At 44.7% G+C, this 23,860-nt stretch overlaps 1 protein-coding gene across 4 annotated transcripts; it reads right to left on the reverse strand.

Moving 5' to 3' along the window:
* Positions 1-2,202: 2,202 nt before the first annotated feature.
* On the reverse strand, positions 2,203-23,838 carry LOC133499401 (ceramide transfer protein-like). 4 transcript variants are annotated; one of them, XM_061817389.1, is made up of 18 exons: positions 23,118-23,838; positions 22,905-23,039; positions 19,210-19,326; positions 14,199-14,306; positions 13,983-14,121; positions 13,751-13,834; positions 13,501-13,658; positions 9,683-9,775; positions 9,239-9,325; positions 8,283-8,360; positions 8,001-8,078; positions 7,263-7,358; positions 6,019-6,151; positions 5,860-5,930; positions 5,618-5,746; positions 5,301-5,430; positions 4,191-4,321; positions 2,203-3,699 (listed from the first exon to the last, which is right to left on the reverse strand). In XM_061817389.1, exons 1-17 carry the CDS (start codon positions 23,205-23,207, stop codon positions 4,194-4,196), a joined length of 1,854 nt encoding a protein of 617 aa, XP_061673373.1. In that variant the 5' UTR covers positions 23,208-23,838; the 3' UTR covers positions 2,203-3,699; positions 4,191-4,193. The 4 variants fall into 4 exon arrangements, with proteins under 4 accessions (XP_061673373.1, XP_061673372.1, XP_061673375.1 ...); XM_061817388.1 differs by having other exon boundaries at positions 8,283-8,375; XM_061817391.1 differs by lacking the exon at positions 8,001-8,078.
* Positions 23,839-23,860: the final 22 nt, after the last annotated feature.

Here is a 23,860-nt window from a genome sequence, read left to right on the forward strand (position 1 = left end):
CAGCTGGTAAAGGGTTGGCTTCATAGATTTGAGGTTCCAGGTTCGATCCTGGACCCACCTGTTTGGAGTTTGCATGTTCTCCCTGTGCCTACGTGGGTTTTCTCCAGGGACTCCCGATTCCGATTTCCCACGTCCCAAAAACGTGTAACATTAATTGCCCATAGGTGTGATTGTGAGTGTGGCTGTTGTGTCAATGTGCCCTGCGATTGGCTGGCGACCAGTTCAGGGTGTACCCCGCCTCCTGCCAATTTGACAGCTGGCATAGGCTCCAGCAATCTCCGCGACCCTCGTGAGGATAAGCGGCAAAGAAGATGGCTGGATGGATTCGCATAGTAGCTTCCTTCCTCGTTAAATTTATTTTAAGAACTCAAAAAGTACTCACATAAATACCATTGATAGTTCTGTACAAAAAGGTAATGTGTGGTCGTGAAAATGTCTTCACAAGTGTGTATCAAACTTGTTTGCCCTTTACAACGATCAGTACCCTTGAGTGCAGGGATGAGAATATTCCGCGGATTTGCGGGATTTCGAGTTTTTTTTTTTTAATCTGAAAATGTCATTTTTGTGTAACGTATAAATCTGTTGAGAATTCATTCGTCGTGAAATTAGTCACAGCTGTGATAGCGGAAAACGGCATTGCTACCTGTTTACGGCATTGCAACCAAGTTTACGGCATTGCTATCTGTTTCCATTCAATTTGGTTCTTATAATAACGGCAACATTCCAATTTCCGGCAGCATTTTGGCGGGACTTCGTCTGTATTTTCACTCTGATATTAACATTTCATAGAGAGGCATTCTGTTTACTCTGGCATAGTTATCGTTTTACATATATATTACACACGTATGTCTGCCAGTATGGCGATAGTCTTGGAGCGAAAAGACGAAGTCCGTGCCAGGGAAATTGATAAAAACCACGGGGTAAAAACTGTTTCAGATGGGCACGGCATGAAAAAAGTGGAACCGTGCAGATGGGAACGAAAACTGGATCAACGTGTCCAACCGAACACATACAAAAAAAAAAAAAAAAAAAGAAAACCGGACTTTCCCGTGCTGTGTTCCGTTATGATCAATTATGGAAACCGAGGAACAAAAATATCCAGGAGCATATCCAAACCAGGAAACACAAAGGTAAGTTGGACGTAAATTTCTTAAATATTATATAATTGACAACTGTTAATACGACAAGGCCTATCTGTACCACCTGGCCCTGTCGATCACGCATTTTATCGCTCATTTTTATTTTTCATGAGCGCTCTCTTTTATGTTTATGTGTATATATATATATATATATATATTATATATATATATATATATATATATATATATATATCTCTAAACAAATTACTTGTGTACATATTTCTGAACTATTACTTTTAAGTGCAGTAGCTTATTTTATATAAATTTCACTGTCTACATTTTTATGTCTGAGGTTTGGCAAAATTATTGTGGTTGTTTAAACTCATATTTTAAGTTTTGAAAATGTTATGATTGCCCGGTATTTACACTATCAGAAGTCACCATTTAACAGTGTTTTATAAAAACAATTTGTGCGGATATTCGGGCGCACATTTTCAGTGTTTTTCCAAATTGGTCATTCTCATCCCTGTAATTATGAACAAAAAGGTAATTTGTGGTAGTGAAAATGTCTTCATAAGTGTGGATCAAACTAGTTGCCCTTCACAATAATCAGAACCCTTCCAGTAGCTTTCAAAAAGATTGGTCACCCGAGTTCGTGTTGAATGCTTGTTTATGGAAAGTAACTGGGCGGTACGGCTGATCAGCTGGTAAAGCGTTGGCCTCACAGTTCTGAGGTCCCGGGTTTGATCCCGGGCCCACCTGTGTGGAGTTTGCGTGTTCTCCCCCGTGTCTGAGTAGGTTTCCTCTGGGCAGTGCGGCTGTCTCGATGTGCCCTGCGATTGTCTGGCGACCAGTTCAGAGTGTTGACAGCTGGGATAGGGTCCAGCACTTTCAGCGGCCCTCGTGAGGATATGCAGCAAAGAAAATGGATGGATGGATTAATTGGACACTCCAAATTGCCCCGAGGTGTGATTCTGAGTGCGGTTGTTTGTCTTATTTGCCCTCTGATTGGCTGGCAACCAGTTCAGGATGTACCCTGCGACCCTTGTTAGGATAAGCGGTGAAGAAAATGGATGGATGGATGGATGGATGGATGGAAAGAAACTGGAGAAACATTTTTTTTGGGTGTAGCAATTTTAATGTACAGAACATTTGTCGACTTGCATTACATTTAGTGCAAATAATAACACTTTTGATGTACAAGTTACACACGTACAAAGTGTGCCGATTAGTGACGATATCAAAACTAAAAACGGTAGCTATACTCTTCAGCGGACATGGTGTGTAGATCTTATAAATAATCCAGAATCCTTCTTAAGCAGTGTCAACGAGGGTGATTGACCCCCCCCCCAAAAAAAAAAAAAAATCTCAATTTAATGAGGCCAATACCAAACAATCCAGAGCCGTTTTTTTAATGTTGAGGTATGATCATGATGTGAAATGCTGAACCTGCCAGCCCCCCCACCCCCCCTCCCCCCACACAAAAACACTTCCCGTCGCTGTTGTTAAATGCACATGTGGTGATTGTATAGTAAGAATGACCAGACTCAACGCTGGTGTCTAAGGCATCCCCGGACGTCGTTTGTCGTCGTCATCGCTCGCTGCGCGCTCGAGTGTGGCCCGCAAAATCTACCGTAATTCCCGGCCTAGAGCGCACCTGGTGATAAGCCTCGGTACACACACAAAGTTTAATGCTAATGCAACGGTGCTAGCGCGGCGGTGCTAACACCAAACGTTAGCACAGCAATGCTAACGCTAACTAAAAAAAAAAAGTCGCATCTTGTAACCTGGGAACTACGGTAACTGTAGCGCTGGAATGCTAAATTTAGGACAAAGTTGATAAACTAAATGTGCACATACGAAAAAAAACGTAATTGGTGGCATTTCCTGTTCAGACAAAAGGTCGGGAGGGGGGGGTGTTTTAAGAAAAAAAAAATCTAATTAACTCTCAATTAAAGAACGGAATTCTTTACACCACGAGATGCTACGGCTAGCTAAACGGTCGTCAGGAGCTAGCAGCTAAGCAACGACGTAGCATCCGTTCTACGCGTCAAAGAGACTTTGAGCCAAAGTTAACATGGCAGACCGACCAGCATCTAATTCAAGCCTTTTAACAGTCAATTCACATTTGTCGCTTTGGTAAACTAAGTGTGGTTTCTCGGCACAATCCGTCAAGTCCTGCCGGTTGCTCTCCGGAGAAGCCGTACAAGTAGAAAGAAATTTGAGAGAGAAACCTGCTCAGAAAGCTTCAGGCGCTTCCCCCTCCATCGGAACGCAGACGCCGTCGTCACTAGAGGGGCCAAAGACGTTTCTCTCTTTTTAGCAGCAGCAAACAAGTAGCATCGATTCTAACAGTTAGCCCCAAAACACAAGTATGTAATCATAAGAAATGTACAAAACAATCTACAAAAAAAAAAAAAAAAGCGAATAACAATCATTTGAAAACCACAGAGGAGGAAACTTTATATATAAAAAGGACCCATAAATGTTAAGATAGAAGGACAAATACTGATGGATTAAAGCCACACAACCAGTCTTGTGTTCAAGAGGGTCCTCGGTTGTGCTTGTCAGGATGCACACGCTGTTGCCTTTCGGGGGAGGGGGGGGGGGTCGTCGCCTCCTGAAGCGAAATTTGAGTCAATATGGCGCAGAAATCATTTGACACTTATTAAAACACACATTCTGAACACATTTACATGCATTTATGAACACACACACACAAAACTGTTGAACTGGTAGCCTTGAATTTTTCTGCAAAATATCGTTATGAATTCATGAGCAAGGTTCCCTCTAAGATGCGCCTATTTTTTTTTTTTTTTTTTTTTAAATCAACTTCTGTTTTACGGTTAGTTTAGGATATAACGTGAATGTTAGGTCCCTCTATGTAGAAGAAGGGGGACTATGAGACTGGGAGATTTCCCAGTACGTGTTTGCTACGTACCCGGAGTTCCCCTGTTAGTAACGCATGCGCATTCATCACAAGGAGACTTTTCAGCACGGGGGAGCGCTCAGACTGTCACAGCTAATTTCGGTGTGAATGTGAATGCTTGTTTGTGTTGACGTGGCTTTAAAAAACAAAACAAAAAAAAAAAACAGCCAATTGGCAATTACCTCTCAAAACAGGATGGGCTTCCCCGAAGTCTTCTCCTGGACGTAAGAGGTGAAACGTTTGAGGAACTTGGGATACTCTCTCTTGGCGACGGCTCTGAGCACCGAGGCCGGAGCCCAACCGCCTGGATTTACTGTCACCATGGACAGAAAAAAAAAAAAAAAAGTCAGTAAACAGGAAAGCGTTCAGGCCTTAAATGACAAATGAGATGAGGAGATTGTCGGGGGGTGCTGCAGGAAGCTTTCTGAAAATTATGTACAGTGATGCCTCGGTTCCCTGACCACAATCTGTTCCAGAGAACGGTTCGAGAAGTGTTTTGTTCAAAAACCGAATCAACGTTTCCCATTATAATGAATGGAAAAAGAAATAATGCGTTCCAAGCCTTAAAAATTTGGCTTTTTAAAGCATTTTTTGGGGGGGCTTTTCCCGATAATAAACTACATAGCAGAAATATATGTATAGTTTAACTTTATATAATCAAATAATTTAAGAAATGTATGTAATTTTTTGCTTAAAATGTATGCTTTAGTCAACAGTCACTATCGGGACACGTCTGTGTACAGAGGCTGCGTTATACAGAATAACAAAAGCGCGCAGGTTGCATCACACACGTTATGTCATTACCGTTTTTTTTTTCCGGGTGGCGCTCGAATTGACAATGACAAAACCTGTCGTGGGTGAATCAACTACTTGCGCCACGCGTGATGTTATTTTCGGGGTTTTTTTTTCAGCGGCTTGGGAATTCACAACAAAGCGCGTCGTGGGTCAGCTGGTTTGGCCGCGTGCAATATTTTATTTCCGGGTGTTGTTTTTGTTTGAAAACAGAAGCAAAACTATCACAAAATTTTCATTTTCAAACAGATTTGTTCGAAAACGGGGACGTTCGAGAACCGAGGCTTTATTATTTATTACAAATAACGTGGTTCAACATTTTGTTGAACTAAACGCCAGCCACATGTAGCGACAGATAAATGCAATTAAATACTCTTCCTGGTAAAATTAATCAGTATCCACCTTTTTTCATTCATACATCCTAATAATACTAATAAAATATATATATATATATATATATTTAATAGTGACATTGGGGAGCAAAATCCGGCCTGCCTCACCATTGGCCACATAAGTGATTCTACACAAGATGTTGTCCCTGCTGATCTCTTTATCGCCCTCTGGTGGACTGACCAGCGTTTGACAGATCATGGCAACGTTGATTTTGGCTCGGACGCACCGGTTGGAGGGCTGAACAAAACAAAAACAAAAAACAAAAATAATTAAATTAGGCGTGCTTAGTGATGTCCAACTACAGTCCACTTATTTCCTAGATGAGAGATGCTTCAATGATTCAGTGTCTCTGCAGATAAAGTCAAACAGAATACTTGAATTACTAATGTCTTCAAGTATGCTTTGACATCCACGGTCAACTTACGGCCGCATTTTCGTGGTCGACGGAGAAGTTGCACACCAACCAGGTGTCGGGATCGTTCTCATTGGTCGCCAGGATCTTCCTGATGGCCGACAGATAGAGGACGTCCCTCTGAGAGGCGGGCCACACCCTCTGCGACACGACCACACGCGGCCGACGTCAGGATGAGCGTGAATTGAGGACCGCGGCGGGAAGTTAAATTGTTGTTCCCGCTAAAAACGTCTTCAAGGAGGTCGGGGGTTCACCTTGTGTGTCTGATAAACGATGACGGCGGTGTCTGAGAGCGTTTCCACCACGTTGAAGTTTTCGATGGTGGCTGTCGAACAAAGAAAACAATCGAGGATCATGCGCGGAATGATTTCAAACGCGCACGTAATGCTGGCTGGACTTGAACGAGAACTTACTCTCCCAGTCCAAGCGCACTGCGGTGTCCCAGAAGTGGTGGCAGACCTCGTGTCCCGTCACCCCTTTGACGGCATGTGTCGCTTTTAGGGGGTCCAACACGATCCCGTTCTCTTCCACCTCTCTGCGGTACACCTGGGAAATATTGTGGAAAGGTTTTCCCAATTGTCAACTCTCTATCAAGCAGCACGGTGGATCAGCTGGGAAAACGTTGGCCTCACAGTTTTGAGGTCCCGGGTTCAATCCCCGCCCTGCCTGTGTGGAGTTTGCATGTTCTCCTTTTGCCTGCGTGGGTTTTCTCCAGGCACTCTGGTTTCCTCCCACATCCCAAAAACGTGCAACATTAATTGGACGCTCTAAGGTGTGATTGTGAGTGCGGCTGTTTGTCTCCATGTGCTCTGCGATTGGTTGGCAACGATTTCAGGGTATACCCCGCATCCAGCCCGTTGACAGCTGGTATAGGCTCCAACACTTCCCGCGACCCTTGTGATGATAAGCAGCTAAAAAAAATGGATGGATGGATGGATGACGTTAATGTGCCACGAGAGATCATCAGACAAGCTGTGGGAAATTAGCCAGTTGAAGTAAAACGGCCCAAAATATTCAATACAAAGTAAACATCTTTGTTTACGTCAGTTGTTTTTTCTTTATTTTTTTCCATTTTTAGACACAATTATGTGAACTTGCCAAACAGATACTTACCAAATTTACATTATTAACGCCACCCAACTTGACAATAATGTAGAATTTTCATGAGCTTTGAATGGCGGATTTAAGGATTTGTACTTTTCTAAATGACTAATTAAAGCCTACATTTGAGAAAAATCTCTAGCCTGGATAAAAGTTGTGAAATGTCCCCCCCTTAAATTATTTATAAAAAAAAATGCAACACATGCGGACATTGCTCACCTCTGACCCTCGTGAGGATAAGCGGCAAAGAAAATGAATGGCTGGAACTCTATATCATTAGTTTTACAAACTCAGATACCAAAACAATTTCGAACTGATCCTAGGACATTGCCCTTAAAAAAAAAAGAATGCCTTACAGATGATTTGATTGGGGGGGCAGTCCACTAAAACTAAAACTCTCCACTAATAATCCAGTCCAATTTTTTGGGGGGAGGGGGGCGGAAGGAACAAAACCCTTGTATCACATCGTGCAGGTTTAGACACTGTCGTGTCTATTTATAAAACAGGGGCTTCTCAAGGTAAGCAAACAAGCGACGACTCCTCCGCAGCTTCTTACCTTCATCTCTCCTTCCTCGATGACCAGCTGCCAGTTGGCATCCCCGCCCACGTCCTGAAGCGAGTAAGTCATGTGATTCTGCACCATCTCCTCAACCTTGGAGATGAGACATTTTTTTTTTTTTTTTTTTAAATTCAAGTCATTGCGGTTCACACATCTTGTTAGTTGAGAACTAAGTGCTTATTCTTCCAGAGGGGGGATTTCCCTTTCGAATTAATGACATCTGACGGTCAAGTGTGAATCACGTTTATGTTTTACTTGTCATGTTAAGAGGTAGACACGACAGTACTGTAACACCTCAGTCATCATTTTTTGGGGGGGATGCCAGTGAAATTTTTTAGGTTTGCGCCGGCGTCCAATAAACAAGAGTAGCTGGCACCCGAGCAGCTGGAATGTTATCGCAAAGGTGTTGGGAATTTGTCGAGCAAACGGAGTGAGGAGTCAGTAACTAAATATACAGGATATTATGCAGTTGTTAAAATAATGATTCAACGCTTGAACCCGCTGAAAGTTCAACAATGCGTAAAGTCCACAATGAGGATTGTTTGCCAAAGCAGAACTGAAAGAGCAGGTGCAAAGCGGTCTGCGATTGACTAAGTCAGAAGGATGGAGTAGCTCTGGAATGACATTTTGTGAATAAAAATGTATCATTCCTGGGAAGGAAAGTTTAGTAGAAAGTCTTTTCTGGACAGTAAAAGTGTGCTTGCCCTCGCACGTGCAAGAGAACCTCCGAATTACCTGAGTGCTGAATCTGTGAATGTCATCTGAAGCACTGACTAGCTCGACAGAGGACAGGGAAGAGCAATGACTACGTGCCTGTGCAGCAAAGAGAAAGGCATGAAACTGGAGAGAGCCAAACACCCAAAAAAAAAAAAAAAAAAGCAGAAACCCAAGCGAATCAATCGTCTGCTGCTTGAATTATAACTAGCCACAGATGAGTTGGGTTAAATGGCGGCCGCGTTCGGAGCAAGTGCGAAGGGGGAGCTTTAAAGGCCCCCGGGAGAACGCGGGGGAACCGACCTTGGTGGCGAATCTGTGTGTGCTGACGCTGGAGTAGACGTCACCGGGGGGCACTGAAGTCAGTCGAGGAATCCTGACCTTCTCCGACTGGCACTGAGGGACAAACATGACATTTTTGTAAATACACATTTAAAACCAAACAGGAAGCGTAACAAGTACTGTACACATCTGTAGACAACGCAGTGGAATACAGCAATTGAATATGTACAGTAAGTAGGCAGATGGACAAAAATGATCGCAACCTCCAACCTTGAATGATGTTCAAGTGCCGGAAAGGTAAAATCATATGGTAACACATTAATCATAATAAGCTAAACTGAAATTACAACTCTTTCTGGAATAGCATTGAATATCCATCCATCCATCCATTTTATTTGCCGCTTATCCTCGCAAGGGTCGCGGGGAGTGCTGGAGCCTATCCCAGCTGTCAACGGGCAGGAGGCGGGGTACACACTGAACTGGTTGGTCGCCAGCCAATTGCAGGGCACATTGAGACAAACAACCAATCGCACTCATAATCACACCTAGGGGCAATTTAGAGTGTCCAATTAATGTTGCATGTTTCTGTGATGTGGAAGGAAACCGGAGTGCCCGGAGAAAACCCACGCAGGCATGGGGAGAACATGCAAACCACACACAGGTGGGGCCGAGATTGAACCCAGGTCCTCAGAACTGTGAGGCCAACGCTTTACCATCTGATCCACTGTGCCGCCAACACTGAATATAAGAAGGGGGGGCGGGGGGAACTCATCAAGGAATAGGGGGCAACGGGAGGAATTGGGTGTTGACTTTAGGAACTTATTTAATCACATGCCGTATCCCCAATTTTGACGCGAGTACAAAGCAGATACACTAAAGGAACGACTAAAAAATGAATACAGCGTTAGGTAAGAGTGGCTGAAATGTGGGTGTTGAAAATGTGTCATTTTAATAGCCGACGCAGGTCGACGCCACACCTGCTCTTCGATTTTGTCTTGTCTGTCGAGGGCAGCCTCTACCGCGTCGAAGAACTCGTCCTCATTGATCAGACTGTTGGGCCCCTCCTAGAAATAAAGCCGATAACAATCAGGAAGGTGGACGAGAGCGAGGATTTTGGTAGAAGGGTGCTGAGGATGGAGCTGCCAGGCGAAAGAGCGAGAGGAAGACCAAAGAAAAGGTTGATGGATGTTGCGAGGGAGGACATGAGGACGGGGGGGGGGGGTAAGAGAGGAAGATGCACGAGATGGGCCTAGATGGAAAAAGATGACATGCTGTGGCGACCCCTCACGTGACAAGCCGAAAGGAAAAGAAGAATAAGAAGAATCAGGAAGGTGGAAATTTCAAAAGAAAGATAACTGCATCATCAGGTCCCCCACCCCGACAATCACACTTCATCATCAATGCAATTAATTCCATCTCACCTCATAGTCCGGGCCTCCATAGTGGGATTTCTTCTTCAGTTCATGCACTGCAGACTTGTAGGCATCTTCTACCCTCCTCCGCTTCTCCAGCTCCTAAAAAAAAATAAAAATAAAATAGGAATCCAGTACAAGAGCCAAGAGCTGTTTGTCACTTCTCAATTCAAAATTTTAGCACCAAAACAAAACAGCAGAAACAAAATGCTGTATGGATATGGCTAAAAATGCAATATTAAAAAAAACCCAAAATATTATTTTAAGACTTTTGAATGAAAATGAACATTGGTTCAAAAACTCTCTTTGATGCCAGAACAAGCTCTTTCTTAATTACGCTCGTACGTCGCCCGTACATTGGAAATGAACTAAATTAAGTTTGTATTCACAAAAAAATAAGAAGTAGTTCACAAACTTTCGTTCATTGAACTTGTTTAGGGAAACGACATTGCATGCTTTAGTCCATATCACCCAAGGATCAAGAATTGGAGAACCCTTTTCACACCTTATTTCTTGTCTTGCAGAAATGAGCAAGAATCAAAAGGGGCGACCCCGCCTGGTGTTATTGAGCGGACCCGCATGCTGTGCCAAATACTGCTGAGTCCAGATGTCAGGTTAACTTGGCCAGAGCTAGCGCTAAACCAAACGACAGCGCACACGTGAGCCCCTGCGAGACCACACGGATTGGAAAGAAACACTTTAGGAGGTACAGTAAAAAGATTTCGGCCAATGCCAGCGACAGAGGAACTTTGATTTTCAGTTTTATGTCCCCTTAAATTAAAGATAACAAAATAAGGTAAGGTGGAAAGCATTGGCCTCACAGTTTTGAGGTCCTGGGTTCAACCCTGGACCTGCCTGTGTGGAGTTTGCATGTTCTCCCCGTGTCTGTGTGGGTTTTCTCTGGGTACTCCAGTTTCCTCCCACATCCCAAAAACATGCAACATTATTTGGACACTAAATTTCCCCTTCAGTGTGATTGTGAGTGCGGCTGTTTGTCTCGATGTGCCCTGTGATTGGCTGGCAACCAGTTCGGGGTGTCCCCCGCCTCCTGCCTGTTGACAGCTGGGATAGGCTCTAGCACTCCCCCCCCAACATTTGTGAGGATAAGCGGCAAAGAAAATGGTTGGATTGATAAATAAGGTTACTAGTTTCAAACAAAATAGCAAGGGGTCAATGAGCATCTATAAAACTTGTTGGGAATGTTGAAAAACAACATCCCATCTTTTTATTTTATTATTTTTTAGGAATCCAACAAATCTCTCCAGAAAATGTAGCGCAGTCGTGAAGTGGTTAAGCTTGGCTCCCTGTCAGAAGGTGAACAAACCAACTTAAGGCAAACGTGTGAAAACAACCGCCGTTTACAATGGACAGCTAAAAGTGGCACAATGCTGTCCGAGTTGGCGCTTTCAAGCCGCAGAAACCTGACAAACCGGCCAAAATATTTCTTCTGTTTTTTTTTTTTTTTTTTTAACAAGAATAATGACGGTAACTAAAGACGCTTGTAGATTTGCCGTTTCCTCAGCTGAGCAAAAGAACCGGACTTAAAAAGCGGTTCACATTTCAGACAAAAATTAAAAAGTGTCAGGCACTCCAGAAACTAGACAGAGCCGCTGTGAGGAACAAAACAAAGTTTTTTTGTAAGATGTCACCACTTGCCACAAAACAAGCACGAACGCTCCGCCGTCAGCTCGTTGCTCCAGCCGTGAGCAGACCTACTTTGAAGAAGAGGCTGCAGCTCTGCAAAGGTATCCAGTGTTGCGTCTGGCACTTGAGGACCTCCGCACGCCGCTGCGGTTTCCACAAACTTAACCAAGACGTCCGAGCAGTCATTTTCCCGATTTGGTTTCCCGTACGGCCGCGCTTTGCCGACGTACTCTCCCCTTCCTTACTCCCCGACGGCAGTTAAACCCACACTTCAAACTACATATAGGTTTATTTTAAAAAAAGAAAAAATAAATAAATTTAAGTTTCACTTGAGCCGTCAAAAGCGCTCCGATCTTTTCCCGGCTTTTGTACTCTTTAGGGTTGGGCAGCAAGCCATTGCGCAGAAACTGGTTTGACAACACGCGCCGAGTCGAACAAGAGCAAAGAGCATTCATTCCTCTGCTGACACACACACACACACACACACGGGGCTCTAAAGTTCAAGCCAAAACCAATGAATGTGAGTCTTATCAGCACAGCAGTCACGCTGCCGGCTTGATGCTCACTGAGTTCAAGGCCCGCGTTTGTCGGGAAAGGTGAAAAATTGTCAGCCATTGATCGAGAACGAATACGCATGATAGCAAACGTCCATCCGGCCATCAGTTTTCCAAGTCATTTATCCTCACAAGGGCCGCAGGAGTGCTGGTGCCTATCCCAGCTAACTTGGGGCAAAAGGCCGACTACACCTTGAACTGGTCGCAAGTCGGTCACGGGGCAAATATCCTACATGCGAAAAATCTTCCAATCACGTCAAGTCCTGAAAGAACTTAGATGAGCGTTTTATCACCTGAACACAAAGACGGGCAACGAGGAATGTTCCATCTAATTTTTGACGTGTCTGAGCAAACACACTAAGCCCCTGAGCGCCCCCACCTTGACCACTGTGAGCAACGTCAGACGTATGCACTGCGGTCAATCGGCTTCATCCATTGAAGTTACACGGCTGATTAAAAGGTTCAGATTACATTCCCATCAGAACATTTTTAAGAACAATTTTGTGTTTTTGCTAACTTACACTGTAAATGTCAACAAACAAAAAAAAAATACATTACAATACAAATAAATACCAAGCCAACTATTAACTATAAATTTGAAATGTCACTTCCAACATTGTTTCATTTTTTTTTTTTTAACCCACAATGATCTCCCCATCTGTTTTTATTAGTGTAAAACTGAATTTATTCCTTGTAAAATATCTTTTGCAATGCAGGTTGAAAGCCGAATGATGCTCCCAAACAGTTTTAGTGTTAATGTTATGTTGCCTCCTATATTTAAAATACAGAATTAGCTTTTTGGGCACTGTATCATCTGTGCTTTCATCCTCGATCAGGCTGTGCCAAGGTGGAATTTTAACATTATACACCATCTCATCCTGTACTTTCTACTTTGGCTTCAGACCAGACCATTTTTACTCAAAAAAGAGAAAATCTCATCCAGTTTCACCACTTTTTCTTCCATTATTCAGATACCCCAGTGATTGTAATTATGAGTGCACCCCTTTAAAAGGGAGGGGGGCGGTGTCAGGTAAACAAGGAAGTAGCGTGTGTGGCCCAGTGTAGCCGAGCAGCAGCTCTTTGTGAGAGGCAGTGTGGTGTCGTGTTAAAAAAAAACAAAAGACGTGAGGCTGGAGTTCACGGCGCTGGATCTGTTTTCCTCTGCGCTGAGTGTGTGTGACACGTGCGCAAATGCGGAGTTGCGCAGCTTAGAGGGAACATTGGTGACGAGTGTTTCAAACGTTGACTCAGCAGAGGCCTACTGAAACTTCAACGTCGAGTCAATGCAGACGCTGCCACGTATGGCCAAAAATATTGGCACACCTTAATATGACACCTCCAGGAAGTAAAAATTACATAAAAATCCAGACAACTAGAACAGCTTCCACTTGTTCGGGAAGACTTAAAAGTGTGCCAGTGGGAATTTTTGTAGTTCGTCGCTGCCGTCGCTGTTTGCTCAGTTCTTGTTCCAGCTAGACTTTATGGACCTTGCAGAAAAGAGACTTCCCCCAAAGTGGTCCCGCAAAGTTAAAAATAGTCCAGCGCGTCTTAAAAAATGTAACACTAATATTTAATTAATCCACAAAGAGTTTTGACTCGATACTTGTGTATGTGGACTGTGCTCAGTACCTTGTCCAGTCTCTTTTGCCAGCTGTCCTCTCGTTTGACCATCAGCTCAATACAATGTGACAAAGTGGACAAGATGCCCGCCGTGGTGGCCTTGAAGGTGATGGCCTCTCCCTTGAAGTCGATGCCATTGATGCCTTTGGGACTGGCGGGGGAGAACACTGGGACACAAGCAAGCAAAAACCTAACGGAATCACAACTCGGAACTGGATTTGGAGGTTTCCAGACGGTCACTTATGGGCCGGACACTAACGTTTCTCTTTGCTTCCGTTGTTGTTGTGACAACATTCGCTGTCTGGCCTTGAAGTGGCAGGAAAATCATCTTCGTCGTCCTCCACTAATCGGACCAACAAGTTAATTCGGGGAAAAAATACTTGTATTGACTCGACACAACGTAAAGATTGCTTGACAAGACTCAGATTAAGAAGCAACAGAGTTGGTCCTGACAAATTCAAACAGAAACGAGCTGATAACGTGATGGGTACCTCTGTCCCTGTGGAACTCGTCTTTGGAGACGGCGTCGGCGCAGGAGTCAAAATATTTCTGCAGCGTGTCCACTTGTCGGCAAAGAATGTCTCGGAAGGTCTCCATTTCTGCTAGTTTCTCGCAGAGCCTGTGTCCCTTCTGAGCGGAACGACGCCATTTTAAGTTGCAGAGCTTTGGGTGGAGATTTCCAATTGTGTGACGACGCGTTTGCTTACCTTAAAAGAGGACGTGGACGTAGCAGACAAGGCACTGGCTGCTGAAGTTAGAGACAACATGGAACCATGACGCCTCAGACTTGATTCTGACCCATAGCCGGACTCAGCCTGTGGAAAGCCGAGACGTGGAAGAGCACAATTACAAATCGAGAAAAGAAAGTAAGACAAGTGGAGAAAGGAGAGGCAGAGAGACTGGACGCTGTTTTCCAAAGTCTGCAGCTCGCTTAGAGAAGACAGAGAAGGGCTAGAACAGTTTCTGCAGTCTGCAGCACTGAGCAACGGCGAGTTGGACACGAGCAGGACCTCCACCTACACAGCCAAACACTAGAGAAACAATGAGAATGACAAATATGCACACACCGAGCAGTGCCAGTCTTACCGAGTGAAAATGCAGCCTATTGTGTCCAAAATGATGCTGTTACATGAAACCAGATTCCTCAACTCAGCTGGTAAGCAACGATGCGCTCGAGGTGACATTGAAAATTCACCGTTGAGTTGTTCCCTTCCAAATAAGTCTGTGGGGTGGGGTGGGGGAATTGAACACCTAAGGCAATCCTCCCCCAACAACTGAATGATTTTACCAAGACATACAAGCACCTGTGTATTGTTATTTTTATTCACTGAGATGTTTTCAGCACACAAGAATGATTTAAAATTGTTAAAAAAAAAAAAAAAGCCACACCTGAGAACTATATTTCTTGAATGCCTCTTTTAAATGAGGAACCATCCAACCCCAATGACGACGTGTCGCCACTGACTCCAGATAGCAAAGTCGTGACTCAACTTGAGCGACGACTGAGGGGCAATGACATCAAGTACAAAAAAAATAAACACGCCACAGAGTTGCCACACTGCTATGTCTACACTTACTGCAGCTGAGAAGCAAAAATATTCATCCATCCATTTTCTTTTCTGCTTATCCTCACGAGGGTCGCAGGGAGTGCTGGAGCCTATCCCAGCTGCCAATGGAAAGGAGGCGGGGTACACCCTGAACTGGTCGCCAGACAATCGCAGGGTACATAGAGACGACCAGCCGCACTCACAGTCACACCGAGGGGCAACTTAGAGCGTCCAATTAATGTTGCATGTTTTTGGGATGTGGGAGGAAACCGGAGTGCCCGGAGGAAACCCACGCAGGCACGGGAAGAACATGCAAACTCCACACAGGCGGAGCCGGGATCGAACCCGGGTCCTCTGAACTGTGAGGCCAACGCTTTACTAGCTGATCCACCGTGCCGCCCAAAAATATGAATTTCTAAGTTAAAATACTATTGCTATATCGCCCTACACCTATTATCAACCTTTGACCGGGACACATTTTAAACAGCTGCAAATGCACAGATTACATGTTTAAGGGCTGAGAGGTTGCAGTTGTTTCAATATTGATCAGAACATTCAGCCTTTTCTTTTCAGTACATAATTTAGGTGATTTGGACAAAGCAATAAAGTATACATCACGATTACAACCTGAAGAATTAATAGAAAATGACCGACTACTAAGCAATGTAACTTTGTCTGCAGAAGCAAGAAATATACACTTGACTTAAAATGGAAGAATTAATCACGTAACCCTTACATCTAATTTGTCAAATGCCAAGTACCGTATTTTCTGCACTCTAAGGCGCACCCAAGAGCCTTTCATTTTCTCAAACGCTGACAGTGCGCCTTATAATTAGGTGCGCCTTATATATGGATCAGCATTGAGCCTTAAGCACAGCCCATCTAATAGATGCGTAACGTAACCCCAGCCTCTACTGTAGCGTCTATTCTATGCGCCTTACAGTGCGGAAATACGGTAATAATAAATCATGTATAGGTGTACGTTATCCCTGGATTATGACAATATCTTTGTGCATGTCATTCCAAGTTTACGTAACCTTAACACTGCAATAATACATTGAAAATTGTGATTAGCCATCATCCTAAAGCCATTTGCTTAACGACTCTTGCCGACGACAATAATGCGCAGGTAATTCCATAAATAACTGTCCCATGGGCACATGCACATAATTTAAGAGTTCCGTCAGAGTTAAGGGGTCAGCATGCCAGCACGAAATGAGCCCACCATTCGACCATTCCAGCAGCCAAAGCAGAGCAGGACACTGCTGCAGTCCTGGCGACTTCCTGGCCCCAACATGGCCTGGACTTGATGCTCCGGTCCTCTACTTCAGTTTCTATGGACACACCTCGAGCAGCAAGGGGAAGCGGCGGTAGCGAAGAAAAGCAAAAGAATCAGCTGAGCTTGTTAAATGCAGACAGCAACATCACAGCGGGTGTGCTGGGGGGGGGGGGGTTGAATTGCTTTGTAGCAGTAGCAGAAACGTGGATAAAGCTCAAACGAAGAATTCCTCGGGAGTGCGAAGCAGCTCGGCTTTTAGTCAGTTCTAACGCAGCCACACGGTGTAAATCCATCACACACACACACACACACACCCTGATATGGGAAACCTTTTCATCCCGCCCAGATGTACGCGCAGCATCCACCGCTGGGCCGGGAAGTGCGTGAGCGCACGGGCGCGAGCCAGGGAGGAACTCCATTTGCGAGCATGCACGCGTCCGACAGAAAGAAAGACGAGAGCCGTCTGGCGCTGTTTGGCCAATAAAAGGTTTCAAACGGGTGGGCGATGGATGCAGCCTGTCCTCGTCCAGTAGAAAGCGAGGACCAGAGAAGGGAGGAGGCCACGAGGGACGACATTTAACAGCTTACATGTTTTCCTCTTTTTGTCTGTCCTTGTTCTGATTAGCTTAAAACTACTTTGGAATGCAAGTGTCAAGCCAGCAGTCTGAAGCAGTGACAGCCCAGAAAAAAAAGGAAATCTGCTACTCTGGCACCCCTTGCGGTGCCACAAAATGGAATAGTCGGATGGTGAGTTTTATTTGTCCCTCTTGAATTTGGTTGCTGTGAGAACGAGAGCTTAAAAATGTATTATTCATCAAGAGGTCCACTCAAAAGTGGTCCATTTAGCGCACGTTTTTACACTAGCAACACAAATTAATCATTGACTTTGACAAGTGCACTAAAAAAGTAAAAAAAAAAAAAATCTGGTAAATTATCATGCGAAATGATGCTGTTGGGAAACGAAATTAAAAATGAGACACTGGTATAAATGTGAAACAATCGAATTATCAAAACCAAACCAAAACAAAGCAGGTAAAGAAGTAGGTCCATCTTTTGGGGTTGAGAACGTACTGAAGTGACAAACGATGCAGCTCATCTTTTGCCCAGCGAGGGGCAGCACGGACAGACTCCCCCTCTCAACCCTGCAGGTCGTGGTGCGCCGAGGTTACTGAAGGACACGGTTCAACCTTAACCCCAAAATACTCGCACACTGCCGCTAATGGACCAAAGACCAGCGGTCACTCACACTCTGTCGGTATGCCTCACGCACCCACCATTTTGTTACGATACGTTTAATAACTACTTTAAAGTATGATTCGCAAGTCACATCCGACACTCCAATTTTTTCAAGACATTTTTATTAATAGCTACAGTAAACATTCTAGCTTTCTATTGCTCACCTCAAGTACCACCCTTTTCTGGTGCAATTTTTTCCCCAAACCCTTTATTTGAGCGGATATATTAGGGTGGCACGGTGGATCAGATGGAAAAGTGTTGGGCTCACAGTTCTGAGGTCCAGGTTCAATCCCGGACCCACCTGTGTGGAGTTTGCATGTTCACCCTGTACCTGCATGGCTTTTCTCTGGGCAATCCAGTTTCCTCCCACGTGCCAAAAAACATGCAACGTGAATTGGACACTCTAAATTGCCCCTAGGTGTGATTGGCAACCAGTTCGGGGTGTACCCTGCCTTCTGCCAGTCGACAGGTGGGATAGGCTCCAGCACTCCCCGCGGCCCTCGCGAGGATAAGCGGGGAAGAAAGTGGATGGATGGATATCCATATTAAGCCATTTATGGGCAGGGTGGCAATTTTTCGCCTTATTGAGATAAAAGTCTCCTAACAGGCCACAATCAAGGAAATAACACTTCTTTTTCGTTTATGGTTAAGTTATATGATAAATTGAGGCAGCCATGTTGGGTCAGGAAGGAAAGGGAAATAACTCGGTGCTAACTTTGCCCAATGAGTTATGCTTTCCTGATACCAAATTATGGCTTCAGATTAAAATACTATTTGATATACTGAAAGATATAATGTGTGAAAATCCTGATGTCCCAAAAACGGGACGCTTCCCACGAATGGGTTAAAAGCAACCATGGATGACAAAGGTATAGGGTACATGCAACCATCTATTTTTAATAAAGCTTCCATTCACATTATATTAAACTGCAACAATGTTAGCTAGCTGCTGGTCTTACATGCCCTACACGCAAATTTAAACTTCTACCCTTTGACACACCACCATCAACAAGTTACATTTGTACAGCGCAGGATCCAAAACATGGCCTCCGTGAGGTATGCAACACACTTTCTGACAGATGCTGGCATAATAACCAAGCAAGCAGCTGCTGAGGTTCTCATGACTGGGGATGCCCCCTTCGTGCGCACTTTCGGATTCCTCGCATTCCGAAGGAAAGGAAAGACAGAAAGAGGGAGTGTCGACGCGAGCAAGAGTCACACCCGTCTCAAGAGATTAACCGGACAGCCAGGGCCCAGACTGCTTACGAGGAATAGAAAAAAAAATATGACTAGTGCAGCAGTGGAGAAGCTGACATAGATTTGATATAGTCTGCGAGGCTAATGGCCTGAGAGATGAATCCTCTGGTTCCTCTCAATGCATCTGACATCCGGACAGACAGGACTTAACAGGGCGCCACAATCATGCAACATGCAACCCGGCAAGTCAGAGGAGGAATTATGAAACTTAATTTGAAAGGGTTGGGAAGACCAGGAAGTACAGACAGAAAAGAACACCACAAAAGCAGTCAAGGTAACGCGTCAAAGCGTCCAAAGCTAACAGGAACAGAAATTCAAACATGTGGACGTTGTAATTCTAAGCCGGTATATGAAGAAAATGCCGAAAAATCTGAGCGGAGTTTGCCTCCTTCCACTCACCTTGTGCAATTCAATGGACTCGATCCACTGGAGTCTGTGCTCGGGGTCTTCGGCTCGGAGGTACCACACGCTGTCGTTGACGCTGATGTCAAAACGACACTCGTCAAACTCGTGGGGCTGCAAGGAAATGTCAACAACTCTTTTACCGCAGGAACAAGTCTTTTGCAGCGATTGTTGCAACGCTGGAATCATCGCACAGAGGCCCGCGGCGTACTCAAAGTTGTCGTGTTATGAAAATGGCTGCCTAGCGATGACATGTGGATTCGATTGTTTTCAACTTGGCGCAAACAATAAACAAGACGTTAATGAGAACCTGATGTCTCACCTCGGTGAACGCTCACCAAAGAAACAACTACAGAGAATCTCCGCGCTCGCCTTTGCCTGACCCGGTCGTCACAACCTCACCTCCTACACCGAGCCCAAATCCTGCAACTATTTCGCTCCCTCCCTCCCGTCCCGAAACGTTCCCCGCTCACCTCCAGACCCCGGCCGGGAGCGCAAGGCACCCAACTAAACACGTGAAGAGAAATTCCGCCGTTTCCAGCGAGATTGGAATTTGACCGTTGCACTCGACGGGCGAGAGATGTGCGCCGCCGAGGCTCTTGATGCAAAATAAGACGCGGTTGACTCGACTCTCTTCTGCTGACTCGACTGTCAACTGACACGACCTCGCGTTGTCCGCGTATAACTAGATTTGCCCATATAGCACTCGTTCTTTTTTCTTTTTGTGCTGGCTGACACTAGCGATTTACAGCTACACGCAATACATCAACCCTGAAGATGAATATTTCTTAATCTAATCCCGCTGTTGCAGGAACCGATAAATAGCCATTAGAAGCGGGTCAAAATATATGATCTGTCTGCTTGGCGGGGGCACAGTAGGAACCTCGAGTGTATCCAGCCGTCACACCACGTCAGGTTCTAAAGGATCCAACTGAGTTTTATCAGACACAGTCCATAAAACGCTGCCTTTATAGTCCATTTATACCGCTTTTAATCTACCTGGGTATTCTCATTCCCCTTGTGAAAGACCAAATGTACAGTTGCCCTCCGCTTGTGTCCATTAGACTGCGGCATCCGTACAGTTAGGAGAGTTGGGCTATTAATCTTCGAGGGGTCAAGAAAACGCATTTAATAAAAGATATTAAAACAAGAGGTCGTCAAAAGAACATTTGCACTTCAAGCAAAATACAGAAGGATCTCAAAAAGGGTTGGACAACATCAAGAGGTCTTCAAATTTGAAACAATTATTCACATCAGGAAACAATGTACATTTTTGGGGGATCACTGAGAATTAGTTTTGCCCATATTTATGATACCCGATGCCCAAGAGGTGCCAAATTCAAGTCCCGCCTGTCACATCATTTCATTCAACGTTCACTGCATGTTCCTTCGTTAAATCCACACCAAAATTGTAAATTGTTTTCGCTTTTAATAATGCGGCAATATTGCAAACTTTTTTGTTGTCATTTTAAAATAAACCAACAAACTACCGTATTTTCCGACTATAAGGCGCACCTTCAACGAACAGCCCATTTCAAAACATTTGCCATACATAAGGCGTACTCTCGGCTTAGGTGCGCCTTATAGTGCGGAAAATACGGTATTTTCTTTTTCTTCAGATTTCAACAATCATCAGGCGTTTTCTGTGTATATGTAAAAATAATAAGCCATCTATTTTGGCCCACTGAGGGAAAAAGAAAAAAAAAAAAAAAGAATTTTAATTCCCTGCGCTATACTGAACAAGATATTGCAATTTTAAGGTTCCATGATAGTATTGTATTTCAATTTAACGAAAAAATTGAATAGAATAAGTCCAGACTTCCACCCAACTAAGAAACCCAATTTGGATCAACACCAATCTTTGGCTGAAGCTCTTCCTTGACACAAAGTTTCAGTCCAAATGGCTGAGTAGCTCTGGTATGCGGCGGCTCTCTGAAAAGCGCTGGAACAGAAAACATGGCCCTCTTGTCAGAGGATTTTGAAGGGTTGCGTACGGCGCATGGTGGGGTTGGCAAGACAGAACTCAATCACATATTTGTTGTTGTTTATTTCCGCGAAGAGCTCAAATGTCCCTTTGCACTGAGTGTCATAATCCAACTTTAGCAGGAAATGAAGCAAAGGCTCATTTCTGCATTCATGGGGGCACATGACGCAGTCCCCTCGACGGCGATGACATTTTACATGTTTAAGAAAACTTGCAGTCAGTGTGGGCCATAGTGCAACAACTTCATTACGAAACAGTAGGCGGGTCGTCTACAAAACCAACAAACATTTCACCTTGTGGGCCCTTTCAAGGGGGAAATCCACTGTTTTGCATGAACAATGTATCCAATAGGTCATGCAATATGAACTCTATTTTGACAATGTGATGTTAAATCGTCTCATTTAAGAGTTTTGATCAGATTTTTTTAATCGACAATTACGAATTTTCAGGGGCGCTGCCATTTTCGCGAGTCACATGACCTAAGTGCGCAGAAGTGACGTGTTACCTGGGGTTCCAAACACTCAATTACATGGGACACCGTTTATGCCCAGCGCTGATTTCTCAGATTTATCCCGATCTGATGAAGAAATAGCAGTGCCAGTTGATCGGGAAGACGGAGGAGTACTTCCATACACAGCCGTGAGCGGCGCCGCGTAACTAGTTAGCATCACAACATTTTCCTCCGCATTGTGGACGAAGAGCCGACATCAAAGTATCAAAAAGCGACGTCGCTATGAACGCCTGTGGTAACTTTTCTGACACCTCAGCTCAATCGTGCAGGGAACCGTCCCGCAGCCGCGCCGGGTCCTGGTTAATTCCGATAACGAACAAGACTCCGGCATGCTAACTAGTTACGTGGCCCGCGGCGGCATGAGCGGCACCGCTCACGGCTAGGTATGGAAGTGTTCCTCTTGTCTTTCCGTTCAACCGATACTGCTATTTCTTCATCAGATGTAGATAAATCTGAGAAATCAGCACTGGGCATAAACGGTGTCCCATGTAATCGAGCGTTTGGAACCCCACGTAACATGTCACATACGCGCACGCAGGTCATGTGACTCGCGGAAATGGCAGCACCCCTGAAAATTCGCAATCGTCCAAAATCTTCTCAAAAGACTATTAAACAACATCGCATTGTCAAAATAGAGTACATATTACATGACCTATTGGATATATTGTTCATGCAAACCATTGGATTTCCCCTTTAATGGTGCCGCACAAATCCCAGTAAAACAAAAAAAATTTGGGGCTTCTGTGCTGGGTAGTGGGTATGTTTAGGTGGGGAAAGGCAATATTTAACCGGGGTGAGGAATTGTAGCATTTTCTGTCAACAAAAACTGAGGTCCAAATAGGGAGCGTAGAGCGTATCCAGTCAGAGGTTACATGATAACAAGCAGCACCTAATTGATACAGAAGGGCGCATGTGATTGAGAGCGCTGGACCAACCTGTAGGCCGCTATGTTATCTTAAAGCGATTTGACCAACAAGTTAATATTTACCTCTCTATCTTCAGAAATGACTTAGGAATAACTGCGTGCTGGCAATTTCAGCAAAGACACGGGCATCACCTGGAGCCCTAAAGCGTCAAATGTGTTTAGTTTTTCACCAGTGCCTCGAGGAAAAAAAAACAAAAACAAAACGCAATTTTTGCTTCTTCTGCTTTCTAGAATGATCACACACTTAAGTTCCTTGTTTCGAGCACACTCACTGTGATGACAGCCTTGCTGAGGCACAGAGAGCCCCTGCAGCCGTATTCCCGTTCATCCTCCGATTTGTAGTAGCTCAAAGTGTTGTTCTTCAACACCACCCATCGGTCCTGCCATCCGTGGATGTAGTTGGTCCACTGCGAGCAAACGAGGCAAGTTATGAAGTTTACAGTTTGCATAACGTACATAAAATGCGACTTAGAACAAATCCAGACCTTGCTCAAAACGCCTCCGAACTCCAAAGGTTGTGCGGATTCTGGTTCCACATCTTCGTCTGAGCCGGACGATGAACTCTTTTCGGACATTTAAATCCCAAGGTTCGGAAGAACTTAAGTGGCTTTTGTAGGCGACTGAGCGCTGTAGCTCAAACACTTCACTTGGTAAACCTCCCGAACGCAGCAGAACTAGATCGCAACCAGCTCGCTCGAAGAAATCAACACAAAGTTAGCCTTTCCCGGCGAGAAGTCCAACGTAAATCTGTCTGTTAACGTTGAGTAAAACTGAAAAAAAAAAAATAATAATAATAAGAGCTTTTGGAGAAAATGTCACGCACCAACCTCGACCTCTCTGGCTCTGCTTGATTTGTTTTGAAACCTGACGTCGACTAGCACCGAGGCGAGCTAGTCGGCGTGAACAATTCGCTGTCAAATGAAAACTGGCAAACGTTAACTTGACCCGCAACTTGTGACTCGCCGCTCCCGACGCGCGCCTCCCGCGCAACGACTGGCTGCCGACAAAACGGGCCCGACGAAAGGCCTTTCGCGCACCCGCCGCGTCCGTGGCCCGCGACTAAGAAGCGACAAATGACGATGAAAGCGACCGCATTACGGCTTTATTTCGGCGGTTTTTTTTTTTTTGTGAGCGACGGCGGACGATTCCACTAGCTTGTCATTTGGGTCGAGGGGGAGGAGCCGCGGCCACGCTTTACTGTGTACTTGAAAGAGATTAGCATCAAGCT

The sequence above is a fragment of the Syngnathoides biaculeatus genome, chromosome 4 (assembly GCF_019802595.1).
Source record: "Syngnathoides biaculeatus isolate LvHL_M chromosome 4, ASM1980259v1, whole genome shotgun sequence".
Classification (NCBI taxonomy): Eukaryota; Metazoa; Chordata; class Actinopteri; order Syngnathiformes; family Syngnathidae; genus Syngnathoides; species Syngnathoides biaculeatus.